The sequence below is a fragment of the Ornithorhynchus anatinus genome, chromosome 1 (assembly GCF_004115215.2).
Source record: "Ornithorhynchus anatinus isolate Pmale09 chromosome 1, mOrnAna1.pri.v4, whole genome shotgun sequence".
Classification (NCBI taxonomy): domain Eukaryota; kingdom Metazoa; phylum Chordata; class Mammalia; order Monotremata; family Ornithorhynchidae; genus Ornithorhynchus; species Ornithorhynchus anatinus.
In genome coordinates, this window is record NC_041728.1 from 100,008,046 (window position 1) to 100,031,932 (window position 23,887).

Below are 23,887 nucleotides of genomic sequence, written 5' to 3' on the forward strand. Positions count from 1 at the left end.
TGCTCTGCACAGCGTAAGTGCTCAATAAAGATGAATGAATGAATGAATGGCTGACTGAATGACTGACTGAATGACTGGTTGAATGACTGAACGACTTAATGAATGACGGACTGACTGAATGAATGAACGATGGACTGAATGACTGACTGAACGAATGACTAAATGAATGACTGACTGACTGAATGAGTGATGGACTGAATGAATGAATGACTGAATGAACGACTGATTGAATGACTGATTGAATGACTGAATGACAATGAATGACAGACTGAATGAATGAACGATGGACTGAATGACTGACTGACCGAATGACTGGCTGAATGAATGATGGACTGACTGAATGACTGAGTGAATGATGGACTGAATGAATGAATGACGGACTGAATGAATGAATGACTGAATGAAGGAATGACGGACTGAATGAATGGACGGACTGACTGAATGAATGACTGAATGAAGGAATGACGGACTGAATGAATGGACGGACTGACTGAATGAATGACTGACTGAATGAATGACTGAATGAATGAATGACGGACTGAATGAATAAATGAATGAATGATGGACTGACTGAATAAATGAATGAATGAATGACGGACTGAATGAATAAATGAATGAATGACGGACTGACTGAATGACTAAATGAATGAATGAATGACTGAATGACTGAATGAATAAATGAATGACGGACTGACTGAATGAATGACGGACTGAATGAATGATGGACTGACTGAATGAATGATGGACTGAATGACTGACTGAATGACGGACTGAATGACGGACTGACTGAATGACTGATGGACTGACTGAATGAACGAATGACTGAATGGCTGAATGGCTGAATGAAGGGACGAGTGAATGAGTGAGGGAGTGGCGCCTCCCTCCTGGGGTTCGGCCTAAGGGCCTGGGGCCGAGGGCAGGGCGCATGCGCGCACGCCCCGGGCGGAACGCGGCCGCGGCTTTTGTCCCTGCGCGGCTGCCGTAGTTGGTGGGAGGGGAGGGGGGAGGAGGGAGGGAAGGAGGGAGGGAGGGGCGCGGCTGGGCGGGCTCTCCGGCTCCCCCTGGCGGGCGGCCGCGGGGCGGCGCGGCCCGGTGCGATGGGCGACATCTCGGAGCGGACCCTGCAGCTGGCCGTGCTGCTGTCCTTCGCCTCGGGGGTCCTGGTGGGCTGGCAGGCCAACCGCCTCCGCAGGCGATACCTCGACTGGAGGAAGCGCCGGCTGCAGGACAAGCTGGCCGTCATGCAGAAGAAGCTCGATCTGTCCTGACCTGGGGAGCCTTGCAGCTCGGAGCCCTGCGGCTCGGGTGACTTGCAGCTCGGGCCCTTGCAACTCGAGGCCTTGCAGCTCGGGAGCCCTGCAGCAGCTCGGGAGCCCTGCAGCAGCTCGGGAGCCTTGCAGCTCGGAGCTCGGCAGCGCGGGAGACTTGCAGCTTGGAGCTCGGCAGCTCGGGCCCTTGCAGCTCGAAGCCTTGCAGCTCGGAGCCCTGCAGTTCGAAGCTTGCAGCTCGGAGGTTTGCAGCTCGGGCCCTTGCAGCTCGGGCCCTTGCAGCTCGAAGCCTTGCAGCTCGGAAGCTGGCAGCTCGAAGCCTTGCAGCTCGGAAGTTTGCAGCTCGAAGCTTGCAACTCGAAGCTTGCAGCTCGAAGCCTTGCAGCTCGGAGCCCTGCAGTCCAAAGCTTGCAGCTCGAAGCTCGCAGCTCGGTCCCTTGCAGCTCGGTCCCATGCAGCTCGGTCCCTTGCAGCTCGGCCCCGGTTCCAGGGCTCCCCGGCCAAGCCCCGGTGAGTGGGCCCCAGTGACCTTCACGGGGCAAGGCCCGGGACTCTGCCCAGCCCCATTTTATTATTAATAATAACCATAATAATTACAGTATCTGGTAAGCCCTGCCCCCCGGGACTCTGGCCAACCCCATTTTAGTATCAAAAATAATGATAAGAGTAATTACGGTATAGGTTAGGCCCTGCCTCCTGGGACTCTGTCCAGTCCCATTTTATTAACAATAATAATTACGGTATTTTTAAGCGCTTACTACGTTCCGGGCGCTGCTCTAAGCGTTGGGTTAGATGTAAAGTCATCAGAACCCTTGTCCCCATGGGGGTCCCAGTCTTCATCCCCCTTTTCCAGATGAGGGAACTGAGGCCCAGAGAATAATAATGTTGGTGTTTGTTAAGCGCTTACTATGTGCCGAGCACTGTTCTAAGCGCTGGGGGAGATACAGGGTCATCAGGTCGGCCCACGTGAGGTTCACGGTTAATCCCCATTTTACAGATGAGGGAACTGAGGCCCAGAAAAGTGAAGTGACTTGCCCAAAGTCACACAGCAGACAAGTAACGGAGGCAGGATTAGAACCCACGACCTCTGACTCCCAGGCCCGGGCTCTTTCCACTGAGCCACGCTGCTTCTCCCATTATTATTATTATGGGCTTTGGTAAGCGCTTACTATAGGCCCAGCACTGTTTTAAGCGCCGGGGTAGGTGCAAGTTAATCAAGTTGGACACAGTCCCCGTCCCACGTGGGGCTCACACTTTTAATCCCCATTTTACAGATGAGGTCACTGAGGCCCAGAGGAAGGGAAATGACTTGTCCAAGGTCACACAGCAGACAAGTGGCGGAGTCAGAATTAGAACCCACGGCCTTGGCACTCCCAGGCCCGCGCTCTGTCCACCGAGCCACGCTGCTTCTCACCTGCTCGGGTCTAACCCAAGTAATAATAATAATAATAGTTGAATTTGTTAAGCATTACTATGTGCCATGCACTGTACTAAGCGCTGGATACAGCCCAAGGTTTAGTACACTGCCTGACACATAGTGATGATAATAACTGTGGCATTTGTTAGGCGCTTACTATGTGCCAAGCACTGTACTAAGCATTAATAATCGTGGTATTCGTGAAACGCTTACTATGCTCCAGGCTCTGTACTGAGCCCTACTAATCGTGGCATTTGTTAAGTCCTTACTGGGGATTTGTTATATCCTTAAGTGGAGAAGCAGCGTGGTTCAGTGGAAAGAGCAAGGGCTGGGAAGTCAGAGGTCATGGGTTCAAATTCCAGCTGTGGGACTTTGGGCAAGTCACTTCACTTCTCTGGGCCTCAGTTCCCTCATCTGGACAATGGGGATGAAGACGGTGAGCCCCACGTGGGACAACCTGATCACCTTGTATCCTCCCCAGCCCTTAGAAAGGAGCTTGGCACATAGTAAGCGCTTAATAAATGCCATCATTATTATTATTATTACTGTGTGCCAGGCGTTATACCAAGCGCTGGGGTAGATACAAGGTAATTGGGTTGGACACAGTCCCTGACCCACGTGGGGCTCACAGTCTTCATCCCCGTTTTACAGATGAGGTCACTGAGGCCCGGAGAAGTCAAGTGACTTGCCCAAGGTCACACAGTAGGCAACTAGTATTTCCCGAATGCCTTCTCCGGGTAAAACACTCTACTGAGCACTTGGGAAATGAGCAAGTAGAGGCCCGAAACCCAATCCGGGCCATTCTGAAGCTTCTGGGGGGATTGAAAACAATATTTCTATTACTATTGCACGGTCTTTATGTTGTCAATTTAAGCTGCGACATTTGGGGTGAATGACTCGATTGACTCTTATTTTAACAGCGTGTCGAAGATGGGTGCCGAACAGAGAACGGAACGACGTCCGGATGCTGTAGGAATTATTTAAAGAATAAATATTTTTGGAACAATCGAATCTCATTTTTGAAAGGAGGTGTTTTCTAGGTGGCTCGGCCATTTCCCCCTTTCCTGTTGCCCTTTTAGGATGAATGGAATCGGGTAGATTGTGTCCTTTTTAATTCCCCAGCTCTCTCTCTTCCTCTCTTTCATTCCCCTTGTTCAGTTTATCCCTAAAACAGTGTGCCGAGTGGAAAGAGCACAGACCTGGGAGTCAAGAGGATCTGAGTTCTAATCCCGGCTCCGCCCCTCGTCTGCTGTGTGACCTTGGACAAGTCATTTAGCCTCTCTGGGCCTCGGTTACCTCGTCTGGAAAATAGGGATTAAGACCGTGAGCCCCTTATGGGACACGGACACTGTTGAACCTGATTATCTTGCATCTCCCCCGGTGCTTAGCACAGTGCCCGGCACGTAGTAAGCGCTTAACAAATACCGTTAAACAAATCCTCTTGGTTTCGCTCCCCAACTCTTCCAAGACGAGCCTCATCCCCTCCATCCAAGTGGCCACCGTATGAGGGCGGAGATCGTGTTTACTGTAAAAAAAAAAAATGACATTATCGGCGTATATTAACTGCTCACTATCTGCTAAGTACAGCGTGGGTCAGTGGAAAGAGCCCGGGCTTGGGAGTCAGAGGTCGTGGGTTCTAATCCCGGCTCCGCCACTTGTTATCTGTGTGACTTTGGGCAAGTGACTTCAATAGTATTTATTTCATTCAATAGTATTTATTGAGCGCTTACTATGTGCAGAGCACTGGACTAAGCGCTTGGAATGGACAAAGCGATAACAGAGACAGTGCCTGCCCTTTGACGGGCTTCTCTGGGCCTCAGTGACCTCATCTGGAAAATGGGGATGAAGACTGTGACCTGATGACCTTGGATTCCCCCCCACCCCGAGTGCTTAGAACCGTGCTTGGCACTTAGTTATTATTAGAAGATATTTATTTATATATTATATAGTTATTATTAGAAGATAACCAGATTTGACACAGTCCCTGTCCCACGTGGGGCTTAAAGTCGAAGAGGGAGGGAGATAGACTTCCAAATGCTTAGTATGCTCTGCATTTTATTTCCCTATTTATTTATTTTGTTAATGAGGTGTCCATCCCCTTGATTCTATTTATCGTGATGATGTGGTCTTGTTTTTTGTCCGTCTGCCTCCCCCCGATCAGACCGTGAGCCCGTCACTGGGCAGGGATTGTCTCTATCTGTGGCCGAATTGTCCATTCCTAGCGCTTAGTACAGTGCCCTGCACGTAGTAAGCGCTCACTAAATACGACTGAATGAACTTCGTAGGGACCTGCCCCCGCGAAGAGCAGGATGAAGGGCTGGAGCCGCCGTCTCCCCCTTTTAATTTCCAGGGAAGCCTTTCTCCCCCAACTTCTCGCAGGGAGGAGAGGGAGGGGAGCCCCGCGTGGGACCACCTGTTGACCTCGTGTCTACCCAGCGCTTGGAACAGTGCAGGCTGAACAAATACCGGTATTATTAGGAGAAGCAGTGTGGCTCGGCGGAAAGAGCCCGGGCTTGGGAGTCAGAGGTCGTGGGTTCGAATCCCAGCTCCGCCACTTGTCAGGTGGGTGACTGTGTTGGTATTTTATTAAGCGCATACTATGTGCTGAGCACTGTTCTAAGCGCTGGGGTAGACACAGGGGAATCAGGTTGTCCCACGTGGGGCTCACAGTCTTCATCCCCATTTTACAGATGAGGGAACTGAGGCACAGAGAAGTTAAGTGACTTGCCCACAGTCACACAGCCGACAAGTGGCAGAGCTGGGATTCGAACTCATGAGCCCTGACTCCAAAGCCCGTGCTCGTTCCACTGAGCCACGCTGCTTCTCAAGTCTGTGGGCAAGTAACTTCACTTCTCTGCGCCTCAGTTCCCTCATCTGTCAAATGGGGATGAAGACCGTGAGCCTCACGTGGGACCACCTGATACCCTGTATCTCCCCCAGCGCTTAGAGCAGTGCTCTGCACAGAGTAAGCGCTTAACGAATACCAAAGAGCAGATGGTTCGAATCCCGGCTCTGCCCCTTGTCAGCTGGGTGACTGTGGGCAAGTCACTTCACTTCTCTGGGCCTCAGTTCCCTCATCTGTAAAATGGGAATGAAGACCGGGAGCCTCACGTGGGACGACCTGATGACCCTGTATCTCCCCCAGCGCTTAGAACAGTGCTCGGCACATAGTAAGCGCTTCACAAAGGCCAACATTATTATTATTATAAAATTCCAACCTCAGTAGTAGTACTAATCATAATAATGCCGGTATTTGTTAAGCGTCGTAGTAGTCCAGTGCTCTCCACACAGCGCTCAATGAATACGATTGAATGGATGAAATAATAATAATCCTTATCTAATAATGCTATGGTCATATAATTGATAGAATAATGGTGATGATGATAATGTGGCTCCCCACGTGTCGTGGGGGGGGCGGGGGGGCGTCTGAGGCCGGGGCGGCGGGCGTGGCTGGGCTCAGCCGCTAGGTGGCGCCGGCCCCTCCTGCCCGGGGGCGCGCGGGCGGGGGCGGTGACGTAATGGGGAGGGGGGGGGCCGGCGGCGTCGACGTCATCTCCAAGGGCCGTCTGCGGTGACGTCATCCTCAGGGGCCGGCAGCGCGGCGGTCTCCCTGGCAACCGATGGCGGCGGCTCGGCGGCCCCGGGCCCGCTCCAGGACGCGCAGCGCCGAGGCCTCCACCTGCAGCTGCAGGTACCGCCACCCTCCCCCTCCTCCCCCTCCTCCCTCCCCTCCTCCCTCCCCCTCCTCCCTCCCCCCCTTCCCCTCCTCCCTCCTCCTCCCTCCCCTCCCTCTCCCCTCCTCCTCCCTCTCCCCCCTCCTCCTCCCCCTCCTCTCCTTCCTCCTCCTCCTCTCCCTCCTCCTTCTTCTCTCCTCCTCCCCCTCCTCCTCCTCCTCCTCTCCCTCCTCCTCCTCCTCCCCCTCCTCCTTCTTCTCTCCCCCTCCCCTCCTCCTCCTCCTCCCTCCCTCCTCCCCCTCCTCCTCCCTCTCCCCCTCCTCCTCCCCCTCCTCTCCCTCCTCCTCCTCCTCTCCTCCTCCTTCTTCTCTCCTCCTCCCCCCTCCTCCTCCTCCTCCTCTCCCTCCTCCTCCTCCTCCCCTCCTCTTCCTTCTTCTCCCCCTCCCCCCTCCTCCTCCTCCTCCCCTCCCTCCTCCCCCTCCTCCTCCCTCTCCCCCTCCTCCTCCCCCTCCTCTCCTCCTCCTCCCTCCCTCTCCCTCCTCCTTCGTTCTCTCCTCCTCCCCCCTCCTCCTCCTCCTCCTCTCCCTCCTCCTCCTCCTCCCCCTCCTCCTTCTTCTCTCCCCTCCCCCTCCTCCTCCTCCTCCCCTCCCTCCTCCCCCTCCTCCTCCCTCTCCCCCTCCTCCTCCCCCTCCTCCTTCCTCCTCCTCCTCTCCCTCCTCCTTCTTCTCCTCCTCCTCCCCCCCTCCTCCTCCTCCTCTCGCCCTCCTCCTCCTCCTCCCCTCCTCCTTCTTCTCTCCCCCTCCCCTCCTCCTCCTCCCTCCCTCCTCCCCCTCCTCCTCCTCTCCCCCTCCTCCTCCCTCTCTCCCTCCTCCTCCTCCTCCCTCCTCCTTCTTCTCTCCTCCTCCCCTCCTCCTCTCCTCCTCTCCCTCCTCTCCTCTCCCCTCCTCCTTCTTCTCTCCCTCCCCCTCCTCCTCCTCCTCCCCTCCCTCTCCCCCTCCTCCTCCCCTCCCCCTCCTCCTCCCCTCCTCCCTCCTCCTCCCTCCTCCTCCTTCTTCTTCCTCCTCCCTCCCTCCTCCTCCTCCTCTCCCTCCTCCCTCCTCCTCCCTCCTCCTTCTTCTCTCCCCCTCCCCCCTCCTCTCTCCTCCTCCCTCCTCTCTCCCCCCCTCCTCCCTCCTCTCCCCCCCTCCTCCTCCCCCTCCCTCTCCTTCCTCCTCCTCCTCTCCCCTCCTCCTTCTTCTCTCCTCCTCCCCCTCCTCCTCCTCCTCCTCTCCTCCTCCTCCTCCTCCCCCTCCTCCTTCTTCTCTCCCCCTCCCCCCTCCTCCTCCTCCCTCCCCTCCCTCCTCCCCTCCCTCCCTCTCCCCCCTCCTCCTCCCCTCCTCTCCCTCCTCCTCCTCCTCTCCCTCCTCCTTCTTCTCTCCTCCTCCCCCTCCTCCTCCTCCTCCTCTCCCTCCTCCTCCTCCTCCCCCTCCTCCTTCTTCTCTCCCCCTCCCCCCTCCTCCTCCTCCTCCCCTCCCTCCTCCCCCTCCTCCTCCCTCCCCCCTCCTCCTCCCCCTCCTCTCCTTCCTCCTCCTCCTCTCCCTCCTCCTTCTTCTCTCCTCCTCCCCCTCCTCCTCCTCCTCCTCTCCTCCTCCTCCTCCTCCCCCTCCTCCTTCTTCTCTCCCCTCCCCCTCCTCCTCCTCCTCCCCTCCCTCCTCCCCCTCCTCTCCCTCTCCCCCTCCTCCTCCCCCTCCTTCTCCCTCCTCCTCCTCTCCCTCCTCCTTCTTCCTCTCCTCCTCCCCCCTCCTCCTCCTCCTCCTCTCCCTCCCTCCTCCTCCTCCCCTCCTCCTTCTTCTCTCCCCCTCCCCCTCCTCCTCCTCCTCCCCTCCCTCCTCCCCCTCCTCCTCCCTCTCCCCCTCCTCCTCCCCTCCTCTCCTTCCTCCTCCTCCTCTCCTCCTCCTTCTTCTCTCCTCCTCCCCCTCCTCCTCCTCCTCCTCTCCTCCTCCTCCTCCTCCCCCTCCTCCTTCTTCTCTCCCCTCCCCCCTCCTCCTCCTCCTCCCCTCCCCTCCTCCCCCTCCTCCTCCCTCTCCCCCTCCTCCTCCCCCTCCTCTCCCTCCTCCTCCTCCTCTCCCTCCTCCTTCTTCTCTCCTCTCCCCCCTCCTCCTCCTCCTCCTCTCCCTCCTCCTCCTCCTCCCCTCCTCCTTCTTCTCTCCCCCTCCCCCTCCTCCTCCTCCTCCCCTCCCTCCTCCCCTCCTCCTCCCTCTCCCCCCTCCTCCTCCCCCTCCTCTCCTTCCTCCTCCTCCTCTCCCTCCTCCTTCTTCTCTCCTCCTCCCCCCTCCTCCTCCTCCTCTCCCTCCTCCTCCTCCTCCCCTCCTCCTTTCTTCTCTCCCCCTCCCCCTCCTCCTCCTCCTCCCCTCCCTCCTCCCCTCCTCCTCCCTCTCCCCCCTCCTCCTCCCCTCCTCTCCTTCCTCCTCCTCCTCTCCCTCCTCCTTCTTCTCTCCTCCTCCCCCTCCCTCCTCCCCCTCCTCTCCTTCCTCCTCCTCCTCTCCTCCTCCTTCTTCTCTCCCCCTCCCCCCTCCTCCTCCTCCTCCCTCCTCCTCCCCTCCTCCTCCCTCTCCCCCCTCCTCCTCCCCTCCTCTCCTTCCTCCTCCTCCTCTCCCTCCTCCTTCTTCTCTCCCTCCTCCCCCCTCCCCTCCTCCCTCCTCTCCCTCCTCTCCTCTCCCTCCTCCTCCTCCTCCCCTCCTCCTTCTCTCTCCCCCTCCCCCTCCTCCTCCTCCTCCTCTCCCTCCTCTTCTTCTCCCCCTCCTCCCTCCTCTCCCCCTCCTCTTCCTTCCTCCTCCTCCTCCTCCCCTCCCTTCTCCTCTTCCTCCCTCCTCCTCTTCTTTCTCCTCTCCCTCCTCCTCTCCTCTCCTCTCCCCCTCCTCTTCCTCCTCCCTCCTCTCCTCTTCCTCTCTTCTCTCCTCCTCCTCTCCCTCCTCCTCTCCTCTCCCCCTCCTCTTCCTCCCTCCTCCTCTCCCTCTTCCTCTCTTCTCCCTCCTCTCTTCCTCCTCCTCTCCTCCCTCCTCCCTCTCCCTTTCCTCTCCCTCCCTCCTCTCCTCCTCCCCTCCTCTTCTCCCTCCTCCTCTCCCTCTTCCTCCTCTTCTCTCCTCCTCTCCTCCCCCCCTCTTCCTCCCTCCTCCTCTCCCTCTTTCCTCCTCTTCTCCCTCCTCCTCTCCCTCCTCCTCTCCTCCTCCTCCTCTCTCCTTCTCCTCTCCCTCCTCCTCTCCTCCTCCCCTCCCTCTTCCTCCCTCCTCCTCCCTCCCCCTCCTCCCTCCTCTCCTCCTCCTCCTCCTCCTCTCCCCCTCCCCCTCCATCAGTGTGGAAGAAATCAGAAAGGTAATGGCGATGAGACTCTCGAGGCGTTACCCTGCCCTTCCCACCGCCTCCCAGACGTCGGGAATGACACGACGAGGGCTAGCGGACCTTAATTGAGGAAGGCCTCTTGGAGGGGGGGTTGGCGAGGAGGCACTGGGGAGATCATTTTGAAAGGCTGCCGTGATATTCTAGGTAAAAGTGGAAAAAAACCTTCTTTTGTTGTTTTTTTTTTTTTTGACTTTGTACGCTTTAATTTAGGTCGACGACTTGCTTCGACGGAGTCTGTCGGAGGGAAAGTTAGAAGGCGAGAAAAGGACGGGCATCTATCAGAGGTGCGGTACACTACGGTGACCCACGCGTAAGCGGCCCGGCTCAGTGGAAAGAGCGCGGGCTGGGGAGTCAGAGGTCACGGGTTCTAATCCCGCCTCCGCCGCTAGTCGGCCGGGTGACCTTGGGCAGGTCACTTGGCTTCTCTGGGCCTCAGTTCCCTCCTCTGTCAAATGGGGATTAAAAAAGCCGTGAGCCCCACGGGGGACAACCTGATCGCCTTGTATCCCCCAGCGCTTAGAACGGCGCTCTGCACAGAGTAAGCGCCTAACAAATACCACGATTTGTAAGGGGGAGGATTGGGCCCCTCTCCTGTCCGAGTGCTTCTTTTTATCCTCCTTGGTTTCTCATCTTCCCTCCCTTTCCCAGTGTGCCGTTCCATTCTCCCCCTCTTGCCCAGAAAGAAACGCCCCACTAAAAGTTATAACTCCTCTGCTGTTTCTGTGGGTTAGTACATTTCTCTCTCTTTTATTTTTAAGTGGTATTTAAGTGCCCACCACGTGTCAAACACCTTTCTGAGATCTGGCTTTAGTAGATAGAGCACAGGCCTGGGCACTCAGAAGGACCCGGGTTCTAATTCCGGCTCCGCCACCTGTCTGCTGCCTGACCTTGAGCAAGTCACGTCACTTGATAATGTTGGTATTTGTTCATTCATTCATTCAATAGTATTTATGGAGCGCTTACTATGTGCAGAGCACTGTAGTAAGCGCTTGGAATGGACAGTTCGGCAACAGATAGAGACAATCCCTGCCCATTGACGGGCTTACAGTCTAACTGAGGGAGACAGACAGACAAAAACAATAGCAATAAATAGAATCAAGAGGATGTACATCTCATTAAAACAATAGCAATAAATAGAATCAAGGGGATGTATATCTCATTAACAAAATAAATCGGGTAATAAAAATATATACAAAAATAAAAATATATACAAAGAACAGTTCTTGACACATAGTAAGCCTTTAGTAAGTAACGTAATAATAGTAATAACAATATATTATAATTATTATTATTCTCAGTTGATTAGGTTGGACACAGTCCTCGTCCTGCATGGGGCTCACAGTTTAAATAGGAGGGCCAACAGGAGAACTGAGGCACAGAGAACTTAAGTGACTTGCCCAAGGTGACACACCAGCAGTTGGCAGAGGTAGCATCCGAACCCAGATCTTCTGACTCCCAGGCCTGTGCTCTTTCCACTAGGCCACACTGCTTCTCCTCTAAAAATAGGGCTCTCTTTTCCAGCTGTTCTTTGAAAACAATTGGCTTAATGCCTAGGGGTTTCCCTTTCCTTGTTCATAAGCGTGAATGTAAATTAGAAACAGCTAAACCTCTTGTCAGTAGCTAACAGGGCATACCAAATTCAAAAGCATGTTAGTGTCGTTGTATTCATGCCACAGCTAACGTTGCATTTTTGAGTAATGAGAGCTTATTTTTAGAAAATCCGTGTGTTTCAATTACAGACGTTATTTTGTCGGTCATGGCAGAAATCTACTATTGTGCTTTTGTTTTCAATTTAGATGTATCCAGTTGAAAAGATCAGTAGATGAAAATAAAGATGTTCTGCAAAAGTTAAACAAAGTAAGTAGTAATAGCAATGAGGTGTATATATATATATGTATACGCATATATGTATATATATATATATTGTACCTACTAAAGGCAATGTACTGTTATAAATATTTGAGAAGTATGACAGATCAGTCAAGAAACCCAAGCATAATTCCCAAGGGGAGCAGCGTGGCTCAGTGGAAAGAGCCCGGGCTTCGGAGTCAGAGGTCATGAGTTCGACTCCCGACTCTGCCACTTGTCAGCTGTGTGACTGTGGGCAAGTCACTTCACTTCTCTGTGCCTCAGTTCCCTCATCTGTAAAATGGGGATGAAGACTGTGAGCCTCACGTGGGACAACCTGATTACCCTGTATCTCCCCCAGCGCTTAGAACAGTGCTCGGCACATAGTAAGCGCTTAACAAATACCAACATTATTATTATTAAGTGACGGAGCTGGGATTAATAATAATAATTATTATGGAATTAAGCGCTTACTATGTGCCAAGCACTGTTCTAAGCACTAGGGTGGATAGTAGGTAATCAGGTTGTCCCATGTGGGCTCACAGTTTTCATCCCCATTTTCCAGATGAGGTAACTGAGGCACAGAGAAGTTAAGCGACTTGTCCGAGGTCACACAGCAGACAAGTGGCAGGGTCGAGATTCGAACCCACGACCTCGGACTCCCAAGCCCTTGTTCTTTTCACTGAGCCACGCTGTGTTTCCCAACTCTCTTGTAAGGAAGGGGAAGCAACGTGGCACAGTGGATAGAGCAAGGGCCTGGGAGTCGGAAGGTCATGGTATTGACTCTACTACTTGTCTGCTGTGTGACTTTGGGCAAGTCACTTCACTTCTCTGTGCTTCAGTTACCTCATCTGTAAAATGGAGATTAAGGCCCAGCCCCGTGTGAGACAGGGACTGGGTCGGACCCGATTTGCTTTTATCCACTCCAGCGCTCAGTTCCTGGCACCATAGCAAGCGCTTAATACAGACAACAATTATTATTAGTATCACTCTCCCAAGGGCTTCAACTTAGTAGAGTGTTGTGCACACGGTACCCGCTCAATAAATACCATTGATTGATCGATGGATTAAAGATAGGAGAGAGTTGAGGAAGGGAGATGGAAAGGAGATTCAAGTGAAAGACACCCAAAATGAGTAAACTCGTTGCAGTCCGTGTCAAGAAAAATGAATCCCACAGAAACTTGAAATTAAATTGCATTTTCAAGTGCCGCTGCTTGTTTCCCAGGCTGATGAACCGGCCCCCATAGGGAACTATTTCCAGCGGAAAGAAGAGGAACGGCAACGCTTGGAAAAGCTAACCCAGCAGCTGCAGAATCTTTCTGTCACCTTGTGTCGGGAAAATAAAACTGAGTAAGTCAGTTGGAAAAAACAGGTTTTCGCATTTTATTTCGATAAGCGCCGCAGAAGATAGGGTCGGTCGAGATTTGTTGGTCTTTTCGTAGGACCGTTGCTATCTTTATAATATCGCCAAGATCCGCCCTTTCCTCTCCACCCAAACGGCTACCTTACTATTACGGGCTCTCGTTATATCCCGGCTAGACTACTGTGTCGGCCTTCTCTCTGGCCTCCCTTCCTCCTCTCTCGCCCCGCTCCGGTCTATTCTTCACTCCGCTGCCCGGCTCGTCTTCCCGCAGAGACGATCTGGGCCTGTCACTCCCCTTCTTAAAAACCTCCAGTGGTTGCCTATCGACCTCCGCACGAAACAAAACCTTCTCACTCGAGGTTTCAAGGCTCTCCATCACCTTGCCCCTTCCTACCTCTCCTCCCTTCTCTCTTTCTACCGCCCACCCCGCACGCTCCGCTCCTCCGCCGCCCACCTCCTCGCCGTCCCTCGGTCTCGCCCGTCCCGCCGTCGACCCCCGGGCCGCGTCCTCCCGCGGTCCCGGAACGCCCTCCCTCCTCACCTCTGCCAAACTGATTCTCTTCCCCTCTTCAAATCCCTACTTAAAGCTCACCTCCTCCGAGAGGCCTTCCCAGACTGAGCTCCCCTTTTCCCTCTGCTCCCTCTACCCCTCCTTCACCTCTCCGCAGCTATACCCTCTTTTCCCCCCTTTCCCTCTGCTCCTCCCCCTCTCCCATCCCACCCCGTCAGCACTGTACTCGTCCGCTCGACTGTATATATCTTCATCACCCTATTTATTTTGTTTAATGAGATGTACATCACCCTGATTCTATTTATTTGCTATTGTTTTAATGAGATGTTCATCCCCTCACTTCTACTTATTGCCATCGTTCTCGACTGTCCGTCTCCCCCTATTAGACCGTAAGCCCGTCAGAGGGCAGGGACTGTCTCTGTTGCCAATTTGTCCATTCCAAGCGCTTAGTACAGTGCTCTGCACATAGTAAGTGCTCAATAAATACTATTGAATGAATGAATGGCCTGAAAAAAAAGCTGTGTTCTGCTTACATCAGGAAACTCTCAAAACCATCAAGACAAGCAAAACAGGTCGGTGAAATCTAGGGGTGACTCAGGGGACAAATGACTATGCCCGTCTCCCCCTCTCATCGTGGGCAGGGAATGTGTCCGGTTATTGTTATATTGTACTCTTCCAATCACTTAGTACGGTGCTCTGCACCCAGTAAGCGCTCAGTAAATACGATTGACTGACGGCCGGTTGACTCTGGGGAAACAGCGGCGCTTAGGGGAAGAAGTGCGGTGGAAAGATGGATTTAGTTTTAGAAACATGTATCACTAATATCCATCAGCCTTTACCGTTGTCCTCTACCAAGGCAGATTTTCATTTTGTGACCACTTTAACGTGCTCGGTCACGTTGGTGACGCTCGGGATGGTGGGGGCTAAGGGAGAGCCGGTTTCGAGGGGAGGCAAAAGAGGCAGCCTGGTACCAAAGGAAGACAGTGTCCAAAGGATGTGTTTCTGTATATTCTGTAGATTTTTAATCCGTGATGTTTGGTGTTGGGACAGGGGCCCAGGAGAGCAGTGATATTGAGAGGTGGCGGTCAACCGCTGCCCAGTTGTGCAGCCTGACCAAACGATAGGCAGCACTGGGAAGCAGCGTGGCTCAGTGGAAAGAGCCCGAGCTTGGGAGTCAGAGGTCATGGGTTTGAATCCCGGCTCCGCCACTTGTCAGCTGTGTCACTGTGGGCAAGTCACTTCACTTCTCTGGGCCTCGGTTGCCTCATCTGTAAAATGGGGATTAACTGTGGGCCTCACGTGGGACAACCTGATGACCCTGTATCTCCCCCAGCGCTTAGAACAGTGCTCTGCACATAGTAAGCGCTTAACAAATACCAGCATTATTATCCCCTAGAGACCCGAGTAATCCTGCAGGGGTCAGGTGTGTTGCAACTTTTGAAGCCACTAGCGTGGACAGTCGGTCAGTCAGTTGTATATATTGCGCACCTCTTGCGTGTCGAGGACTGTACTAAGCACTCGAGAGAGTTCGGTATAACAGGACACATTCCCTGCCCACACGGGCTTACGGTCTAGAGGGGGAGACAGCCATTAATAGAAATAAAATTATAGATATGTACATCGATACTTTGGGGCCGGGAGGGGGGATGAATGAAGGAGCTAGTCCAGAGGGAGAAGAGGAAAGGAGGGTTTAGGGGAGGCATCTTGGACCAGACGTGCCTGCAGTAGGGCTTTGAAAGAGGACAGAGTAATTGGTGATGGTCATCTCTAACTCAATCTTGTCCAAAGAATGGGAGGGAATTCCCTAGCGGATGATCCCGTTGGAAGAGAAGAGGTGGAGACAGGTGAAATGACACTTGAACGAACTGAATCCGAGAGGGCCGTTTGGCAGAGCCGCAGAGGTGCACGAGTGGGTGGATGGTAAAGGACCGATTATAAGAAATGTCCCGGATCGAGATGTAGCCTGCGTCCTTACAACCAGTACTGCCGATTAAAGGTCTGATCCGCCTCCAGGGAGTCCAGAACATCAGGTCACCCTTTTACCATCGAAGGAGGTGCAGTGACTTCTTGTCCTTTGCCGTCTTTGGTTCTGGGTGGCCTCCCCAAGCAATCTGGGCCACATTACTGATCCATGGACTCAGCAGCCCGTGGAATCCTGGACTGAATCAATCCTCTAAGGAGGGACATTGGGACTTCCAGAGGGGTTCCCTATGGGATCTGTCTATGGGATCAAGGGTCTTCTGGGGTTGGGTTGGCCCCCAGGAAAATAATAATAGTAATCGTGATATTTAAGTGCTTACTATGTGCCAGGCACTGTTTTAAGTGTTGGGGTGAATACAAGATAATCAATTTGGACACCGTCCCCGTCCCACGTAGGGCTCACAGTTTTAATCCCCATTTTGCAGATAAGGTAAGTGAGGCACAGAGAAGTTAAGCGACTCGCCCATGGTCACCCAGCAGACAAGCGGCACACCCGGGACTAGAACTCGGGTCCTTCTGACTCCCAGTTCTGTGGTCTGTCCAGTAGACCACGCTGCTTCTCTGGTGGGCTGGGGCAGACTAGTTCCATCTCAATCTTCAAAGATTTGGGCAGAACCGGATTCTCGAGTGTAAGGGAAGAAGAAAATCAATTGTCCCCTTTTATCCGACCCCTGGTTAGTCGTAGGGTTGAGTGATGGGAAGCCTCCAAGAGGCCTTTCCCAGTTAAGCTGACTTTCCCCGACTCCCTCTCCCTTCTGCGTAATCCGTGCATTTGAATCTTTATCCTCTGAGCACTTGGTATTCACCCCACCTTCAGTCCCACAACACTTCGGTACATAGCCGTAATTTATTTCTCTATTTTGATTCGCCTGCCTCTGGGCTTCAAGCTCACTGTGGGCAGGGAATATGTCTTCCAAGTCTGTGGTATTGTACTCTCCCATACGCTTAGTACTGTGCTCTGCACACAGGGACCTCTCAGTAAAGATAAGAAGCAGTGTGGTCTAGTAGACCTAGGTCCTAATCCTGACCCTAACAATTGCTTTTTATGTGATCTTGGGAAGTCACTTAACTTCTCGGTGCCTCAGTTTCCTCGACTGTAAAATGGGGATACCTGTTATCCCTCCTACTTAGACTGTGAGCCCCGTGTAATTAGATTGTACCTACTCCAAGGCTTAGAACAGCGTTTGATGCGTAGTAAGTGCGTAACAAATACCATAAAAAAAGAAATACTATTGATTGATAGAGTAAACAGAAGAAGCATGTGGTCTAATAGAGCAGGGGAAGCAGCCAGGACACCAGGGTTCTAGTTCTGGCTCTGCTGTTGCACCACCGTAAGACCTTGGACAAGTCACTTAACCTCTCTGGGCTTCAGTTTTCTCAACCATAAAATGGGAATAAGATACCTGTTCTCCCTACTTTTATATTTTGAGAAGGAGAGGTACCGTGTCCAGTCTATTTATTTTGAACCTACTCCAGCACACAATGTTTGACCTATGGAGAGAACTGAATAAATGCTATTAATATTTTTGTTAATTACTACAGTTCCTTAACACTGTTTTACACTGAGTAGGAATAATTTAATCTCTGCAAATGTAATAATTCAATATGATGATTCTTTGCAGAGATGGGGAACACAGTAATGATCAGACAGAGCCAGAGGAGGAAGAAGATGATGAAGATGAAGATGAAAGTGAAGAAAGTTCAGATGAGGAAGAAACAGACGAAGAGGAAGATGAATCTGATGGAGAGAATCCAGATATAAATGAATATATGGCAATTGGTGACTTTGTTGCTCAGCAAGAGGGCGACCTCACAATTAAGGTAAAATATAACTTTGTCATTGGACATTTATGTGGTTTCTAATATCCAGGATGAAAGCACAGTCATTCTATTTAATTGAAAAGCCATCATCCAGCTACTTAATTTAAGGAAGAAGGTTAAAATCTGGTACTTTTAGAGCTAGACTGTCTTTTCACTAGAGGAAAACATTTAATCCGCAAAGACGGTTAAAGGGAAAGATGAAAGGCAGTCTTTAGGAGGTAGGCAGCTTGCCTGTGAGCAAGAACTAAATATCCGTATCAACGATGATAGCAGCAAATATTCCAAATTTTGCTGAAAAAGTTTAATGATGAGCCAGCAAGGGTTTAGGAGGGCTGCGTACTTTGAATAAGGGGGATCTGAGTTTGAGACTTGAGCTGGATTCTGTGTTTATTCTTGCATTTCTGTTTCTGTGACACCTTAACCCCCTTCTTCTCCCCCCTCTCCTTTTTCAGACATGCCACCTCAGTACTCTTACGCACTTACGTGTTTATTTGTTATTTATTTAATTGCCCATCCTGGCATGTTGACTCAGTGGAAAGAACACGGGCTTGGGAGTCAGAGGTCATGGGTTCGAATCCCAGCTCTGCCACTTGTCAGCTGGGTGACTGTGGGCAAGTCACTTCACTTCTCTGTGCCTCAGTTACCTCATCTGTAAAATGGAGATTAAGAGTGGGAGCCTCAAGTGAGACAACCTGATTACCCTGTATCTACCCCAGCGCTTAGAAACAGTGCTCTGCACATAGTAAGTGCTTAATAAATGCCAACATTATTATTATTATATTATTTAGCTCACCCTCTTTTTGCTATTGTTTGGTCATTTTCCATGCGAACCCTGGCTCCTCGGGAGAATAGATGCTCAGAATCAGCGCTGGTGGGGGCGGTGGGAGCCAGCAAGCCCCTGGGCTTTTCACCTGCCATGGAGCAGTTCTTCCTGTTGAAACTCTTAAAACTGGCTCTGAAGCTCTCCTTCAGCAAGCTCAGCTGAGCTAGTCATCTTGGAATGGTCGGGAGAATAGGAGGTGTAATAATAATGTTGGTATTTATTAAGTGCTTACTATGTGCAGAGCACTCTTCTAGGTACTGGGGGAGATACAGGGTCGTTGTCCCACGTGAGGCTCACAGTCTTAATGCCCATTTTCCAGATGAGGTAACTGAAGCACAGAGAAGTGAAGTGACTTGCCCACAGTCACATAGCTGATGAGCGACGGAGGCAGGATTCGAACCCATGACTTCTGACTCCCAAGCCCGTGCTCTTTCCACTGAGCCACGCTGCTTCTCTGGGGCGGGGGGGGGGGGGGTTGAAAATACTTAGGAGAAAGATGAGCAAAAGGATTGCACATTTGGAGGACTTGACCAGTATTTACTCTTGAACTCCATAGTCTGAGAATCTCATCTACTAGGCTTTCGATCAAAACGATATAAAATAACCTCATCATCGTCACATCAGTGGTATTTATTGAGCACTTACTATGTTCAAAGCATTTTACTGAGCACTAAGAAGAGTACAGTAAAATAAAGTTGGTAGACACAGTTCCTGCGCACAGTAAGCTTAAAGTCTAGAAAGGGAGACAGACATTAATATAAATAAGTAATTTATACTCCATGATTTAAAGATACATGCATAAGTTCTGGTGGGCTGAGGGTGGGGCGAATAGCAAATGCCCTCAAAGGTCACTGGTCCAAGGTCTTAGATGACTTAGAAGGGAGAGGGAGCCGGGAAAAAAAGCCCCTCTCACAGGACAACTTTTAAGCATTCAACCATTTTGTCTGTCAGTACATAAATATATTTTATTTTTTCAGCTGCTACTTGATAATCTCCTTTTTCATTTCTCAAAGTTACCTCATAGAAATGAAAAAATAGCATATAAAATTTAAGAATCCAGAAACTTTTCAATTTGAAGTACATTCTCAGGGGATTATGAGAATGAATCTGTGCTCTTTGGGCATTTGGAATTCACCCTGCCCTCGGCCCCACAGCACTTCTGGACATAGCCGGAAATTATTTATTTGTATTAATGTCTTTCACCCCCACTAGACTAAGTTTATTGTGGGCAGGCAATGAGTCTGCCAACTCTGCTGTAATATACTCTCCCACCTGCTTAGTGCAGTGCTCTGCACAGAGAAAACGCTCAATAAATACTACTGATTAACTGAGATACCATTGATTGATTTCGCTTGTGTGAACAGGGACAGGTATCCTGTCAAGCTCTGAAGCCTTTAGAGGTTACATTTTTTGAATCTTCTCTGGGGCTACTACAGGTGACTTAATAAATCGTAATATATCGAGGGAAAGCTTTTGATAAATATCAGAATTACTAACAAGTATGGAGCACATCTCTTATTTTGAAACCCGACAAGCTGTGGATTTACGGAGCTTATTTCTCTTGAAGAAAAGTGAGGTTCTCCTGATACTCGAAAAGAAACCAGACGGTTGGTGGCTGGCTAAAAACTCCAAAGGAAGGAAAGGCGTCGTTCCCAAAACCTACCTGGAGGTTAGCATGTTTGCGAATTCTTCTCTGTTTCCTTGTCTTTTTTGTCCCGGTCATTTTTGCCATCATTTTCCTTCTGTGTAACGGCAAAATTCTGCGGGATATGGAGTGTGATTAAATTCCAGAGGACTCTAAAGAAAATTCAAAAATCATTTTCACGTGAAACAGCTGAAAGGAAATCAGTCCTGTGGTGCGTACCTGAAGAGGGCACTCGAGGATGTTATTGAAACTAATCCGAATTAAAAGGCGGGACAGCATAGTTGTAGGAACAGCAGTTTGGGATCGGGAGACAGGAGACCTAGGTTTTAGCCCCAGTTAGTAGTATGAATAATAATAATAATGATAATAAGAGATATTTGTTACGTGCTTACTGTGTCCTAAGCTCTGGGTAGATATAGGATAATCAAGCTGGCATAATAATAATGTTGGTATTTGTTAAGCGCTTACTCTGTGCAGAGCACTGTTCTAAGCGCTGGGGGAGATACAAGGTAATCAGGCTGTCCCACATGAGGTTCACAGTCTTCATCCCCATTTTCCAGATGAGGGAACTGAGGCACAGAGGAAGTGAAGTGACTTGCCCACAGTCACACAGCTGACAAGGGGCAGAGTCGGGATTGGAACCCATGTCCTCTGACTCCCAAGCCCGGGCTCTTGTCACTGAGCCACACGCACTTGGAAAGTACAATTCCGCAACAGATAGAGACAATCCCTACCCAATCCCTACTATATACTATAGAATATGTACTATATGTTTATGTAACAATGATAATTATCATTATTATTATTATTATTATGGTATTTGTTAAGTGCTTACTATGTGCCAGGCACTGTACTAAGCCCTGGAGTAGAGACAAGCAAGCCAGGAGGGGCTCACAGTCTCAACCCACATTCCTTGTCCCATATGAGGTTCCCAGGGCCGGATGAGGCAACCGAGACATAGAGGGGTAAAGTTTTAGATTGTGTGTTAAATGGTGTTTGTTCCTATTTGCCCGGCACTATTCTAAGCCCTTGGGTAGATAGAAAGTAATCGGGTTGGACGCGGTCCATGTCCCACGTGGGGCTCACAGGCTTAACCCCCATTTTACAGATGAGGAAACTGAGGCACGAAGAGCTAAAATTACTTGTGCAAGGTCACACAGCTGGGAGGTGGCAGAGCCGGGATGAAAACTGAGGTCTACTGACCCCGGGCCCGTGCTCTTTACGCTAGGCCGGGCTGTTGCCCAGCTCTATCACCGGCCTGCCGTGGGACCTTAGGCAACTCGTTTAAGCGCTGTGTTTCCTCATCTAAAAAGAGAGGATGAAACTATCTGCCTTTCCTTACCTCATAAGGAGGAGACTATAATGTGATAATTGATGATAATAATAACTGTGGTACTCATTAAGCACTTACTATGTGCTACGCACTGTTCTAAGAGCTGCGCTAGATACAGGACAATCAGATTGGATACTATTGGAGAAGCAGCGTGGCTCAGTGGAAAGAGCCCGGGATTGGGAGTCAGGGGTCATGGGTTCGAATCCCGGCTCTGCCATTTGTCAGCTGTGTGACTGTGGGCAAGTCACTTAACTTCTCTGTGCCTCAGTTACCTCATCTGTAAAATAGGGATTAACCGTGAGCCTCGCGTGGGACAACCAGATGACCCTGTATCTCCCCCAGCGCTTACAACGGTGGTCTGCACATAGTAAGCACTTAACAAATACCAACATTATTATCATTATTATTATTCCTGTCTCATATAAATGTGCTTTGGAAAAATAAAAGCACGCTACAGATGCAAGGTATTATTATTAAAAGACTGGAACAGTTAATCAGTATTTAAAAAAATTAAATATATATTGACATTTGGAGAAACTAGTACCCCTCCTGAGGAGAAAACCTGAGTTCTTAAGTGTTAATCAGCTTTGATTCATTCACATTTAATTTTCTAAACCTTACAATGCTGTCAATAAAAGGTCAGAAAAGTTCCTTTCCCTTTGCGGAACGTAATAGCAATTAACAGCGAGGATTCAGTTGCCGGAAAGCTGAAGTCCCCTGCTTCGATTGAATTAAGTTCCCAAGGGTGGATATGCTTGATGAACTCCGTGCCCAGGGGAACGGGGGAAATTTATCGCCAGCTTTGGTTTTATTGACTGTTTCGAGCACTTAGTCGGTATGGTGAGGCAGTTTAGAGACCCCAAGTCTTTTTCTAAATGCTGATACCGATAGCAAAAAGTAATTCACATTTTAATGTTGACTTTTAGCCCTACGATAAAGAAGGGAAAGGTCAGGAGTCAAGTGAAGAGAAAAGTGAAGAAGACATAGACATGGTAGATGAAACAGCAGATGGGATGAAAATTAAACCGAGGTAATTTGAGTCTGTGAAGCATCAGAGTTGATGGAGCGCAACTTCTCCGAAAATGTTTTTGTTGTTCAAAAATAGCTTGAAGTGGAGAGACCTGGGCTGACATTTTAACTCTCGGTCTGTGGCAGAGACTACTCTTGCCGCTTCATATTTACGCCAAACCTCGCTGATCTTGACCTGGTTGTAGTAGTCGTGTCAGATGTACATAAAGAAATATTCTCTTTGGATAAACAGTGCCGTGGGTTTTACCGTTCTACTTTCCGTACGTTCTTTGCAATCTCTCTAGACTGTAAGCTCCCTGAGGTCAGGGAATGCCTCGTCCGACTCTGTTGTATTTTACTCTCCCAAGTGCTCAATACAGTGCTCTGCACACAGTAAGGTCTTCATAAATATCATGGATTAAGTGGCCAGGCTCAAAAAATAAATCAAGCAGTCTTTGTCACGAAGCTTTGTGTGCATCTCCAGAGTGAAGGAGGATAATCTCGTCTCCCGTGGTGTCTCCTGTAAAATGAGAAACTCTGAGCTAGAGTTCCTCAGTTCGTTGCCGAAAACGTCAATTACCAGATAAATGAAATTGCATTGCAGTGCTGATAACATGTTCATTTGCAGCCCAAGGGTTTGTTCTCCTTCACAGTCTCTATTTTCTTCTTCTCTTCTGACACCCAGGACAGATTCTCATTGGAGTGCTGTCAAAAAAGCTATCACAGAGGTCAGTCTTTATTCCTATAATATGCGGTGAAGCATTCGGATGCTTTGTGGCCTAACCATCGAGGCAGAGTTAGTGAGCGATTATCGTTAGATGAACTCAGATCATTTTGGAAAAATTGGGCTGTATCGTGTCTCGAAGCGGAGGCTCTGTAAGTGTTGTTGCCTAATTAAACTGTCACCTACGAAGATGAATCACCAAGTCTAACCCTCGCCTTTTCCATTCGGGATTGAATGTCTGAAATGAGCTCAACCCCTTCCGTCCATCCCATAGTACTGAACATTTCTGTAGGGTGCCTGGGTCCTGGGCATGGCACATAACCCCATCTTGGGCAGATTACTATGTCTACTCCCACTCTGACCGAGGAGGCCCTGCTTCAGATTTTCTGACACGTTCCCTTTCTTTCTGGCTACTCTCCCTCCCTCCCTCATGAAGCCGGATAGCGGGCAGCGCGGAGGTCCAGAACTTCCCCGGCTGGTCTCCCTTTTATACCCCGCAGAACCGCATTACAGCCACTCCTGAGCTGAAGTAGCCCTGGCCATGCTGGGGAAGGAAACACACGTGCAGGGGAGAAGCAAAACACACACACCCCCCAAAAAAAATCTCCCCCACCTCAGGAAGGTTGGTAGTTGAGAAGCAAATTCTACCTTGGGAGGCCCATTAGACTTCTTCTAATTGGGTCAACCAGAACCTTCATCTGCCCGCAGGTTCTGTAGATAACAATTTCTCTAAAAGCCCCTCCTTTGCCTGTTTGTAACCCCTTCTGCTTATTTGGAGGAAATGAATATGTTTTTACATCGATCCCTCTCTGTGCAACAGTCTCAAGATGGCTGGCAGGTGGCATTCGATACCGCACAAGGGGAAGAAGTAATAATAGTGATTGTGGTATTTGTTAAACGCTCACTCTCTGCCAAGCGCTGCATTAAGCGCTGGGGTGGATACAAGCAAATCGGGTTGGACGCAGTCCCCGTCCCACGTGGGGCTCCCGGTCTCAATCCCCATTATACAGATGAAGGAACCGAGGCCCGGAGAAGTGAAGTGACTTGCCCAAGGTCACCCAGCAGACGTGTGGCGGAGCCGTGGATTAGAACCC

The 23,887-nt window shown here is 50.6% G+C and overlaps 2 protein-coding genes across 2 annotated transcripts in view; both read left to right on the top strand.

Moving 5' to 3' along the window:
- The first annotated feature begins 1,059 nt into the window (after positions 1 to 1,059).
- MTLN (mitoregulin) lies at positions 1,060 to 3,696 on the top strand. Its single transcript, XM_039912350.1, has 2 exons — positions 1,060 to 1,778; positions 3,606 to 3,696. Exon 1 carries the CDS (start codon positions 1,098 to 1,100, stop codon positions 1,266 to 1,268), a length of 171 nt encoding a protein of 56 aa, XP_039768284.1. The 5' UTR covers positions 1,060 to 1,097; the 3' UTR covers positions 1,269 to 1,778; positions 3,606 to 3,696.
- The window catches only part of NPHP1 (nephrocystin 1), a 48,233-nt gene continuing 27,961 nt past the window's right edge, over positions 3,616 to 23,887 (top strand). Inside the window, exons 1-9 of the mRNA XM_039914008.1 lie at positions 3,616 to 3,654; positions 6,212 to 6,376; positions 9,948 to 10,021; positions 11,534 to 11,594; positions 12,811 to 12,935; positions 17,062 to 17,260; positions 19,651 to 19,752; positions 21,988 to 22,091; positions 22,755 to 22,797. Of these exons, the coding sequence (XP_039769942.1) occupies positions 3,616 to 3,654; positions 6,212 to 6,376; positions 9,948 to 10,021; positions 11,534 to 11,594; positions 12,811 to 12,935; positions 17,062 to 17,260; positions 19,651 to 19,752; positions 21,988 to 22,091; positions 22,755 to 22,797 (912 nt within the window). The remainder of the gene's footprint in view (positions 3,655 to 6,211; positions 6,377 to 9,947; positions 10,022 to 11,533; positions 11,595 to 12,810; positions 12,936 to 17,061; positions 17,261 to 19,650; positions 19,753 to 21,987; positions 22,092 to 22,754; positions 22,798 to 23,887) is intronic.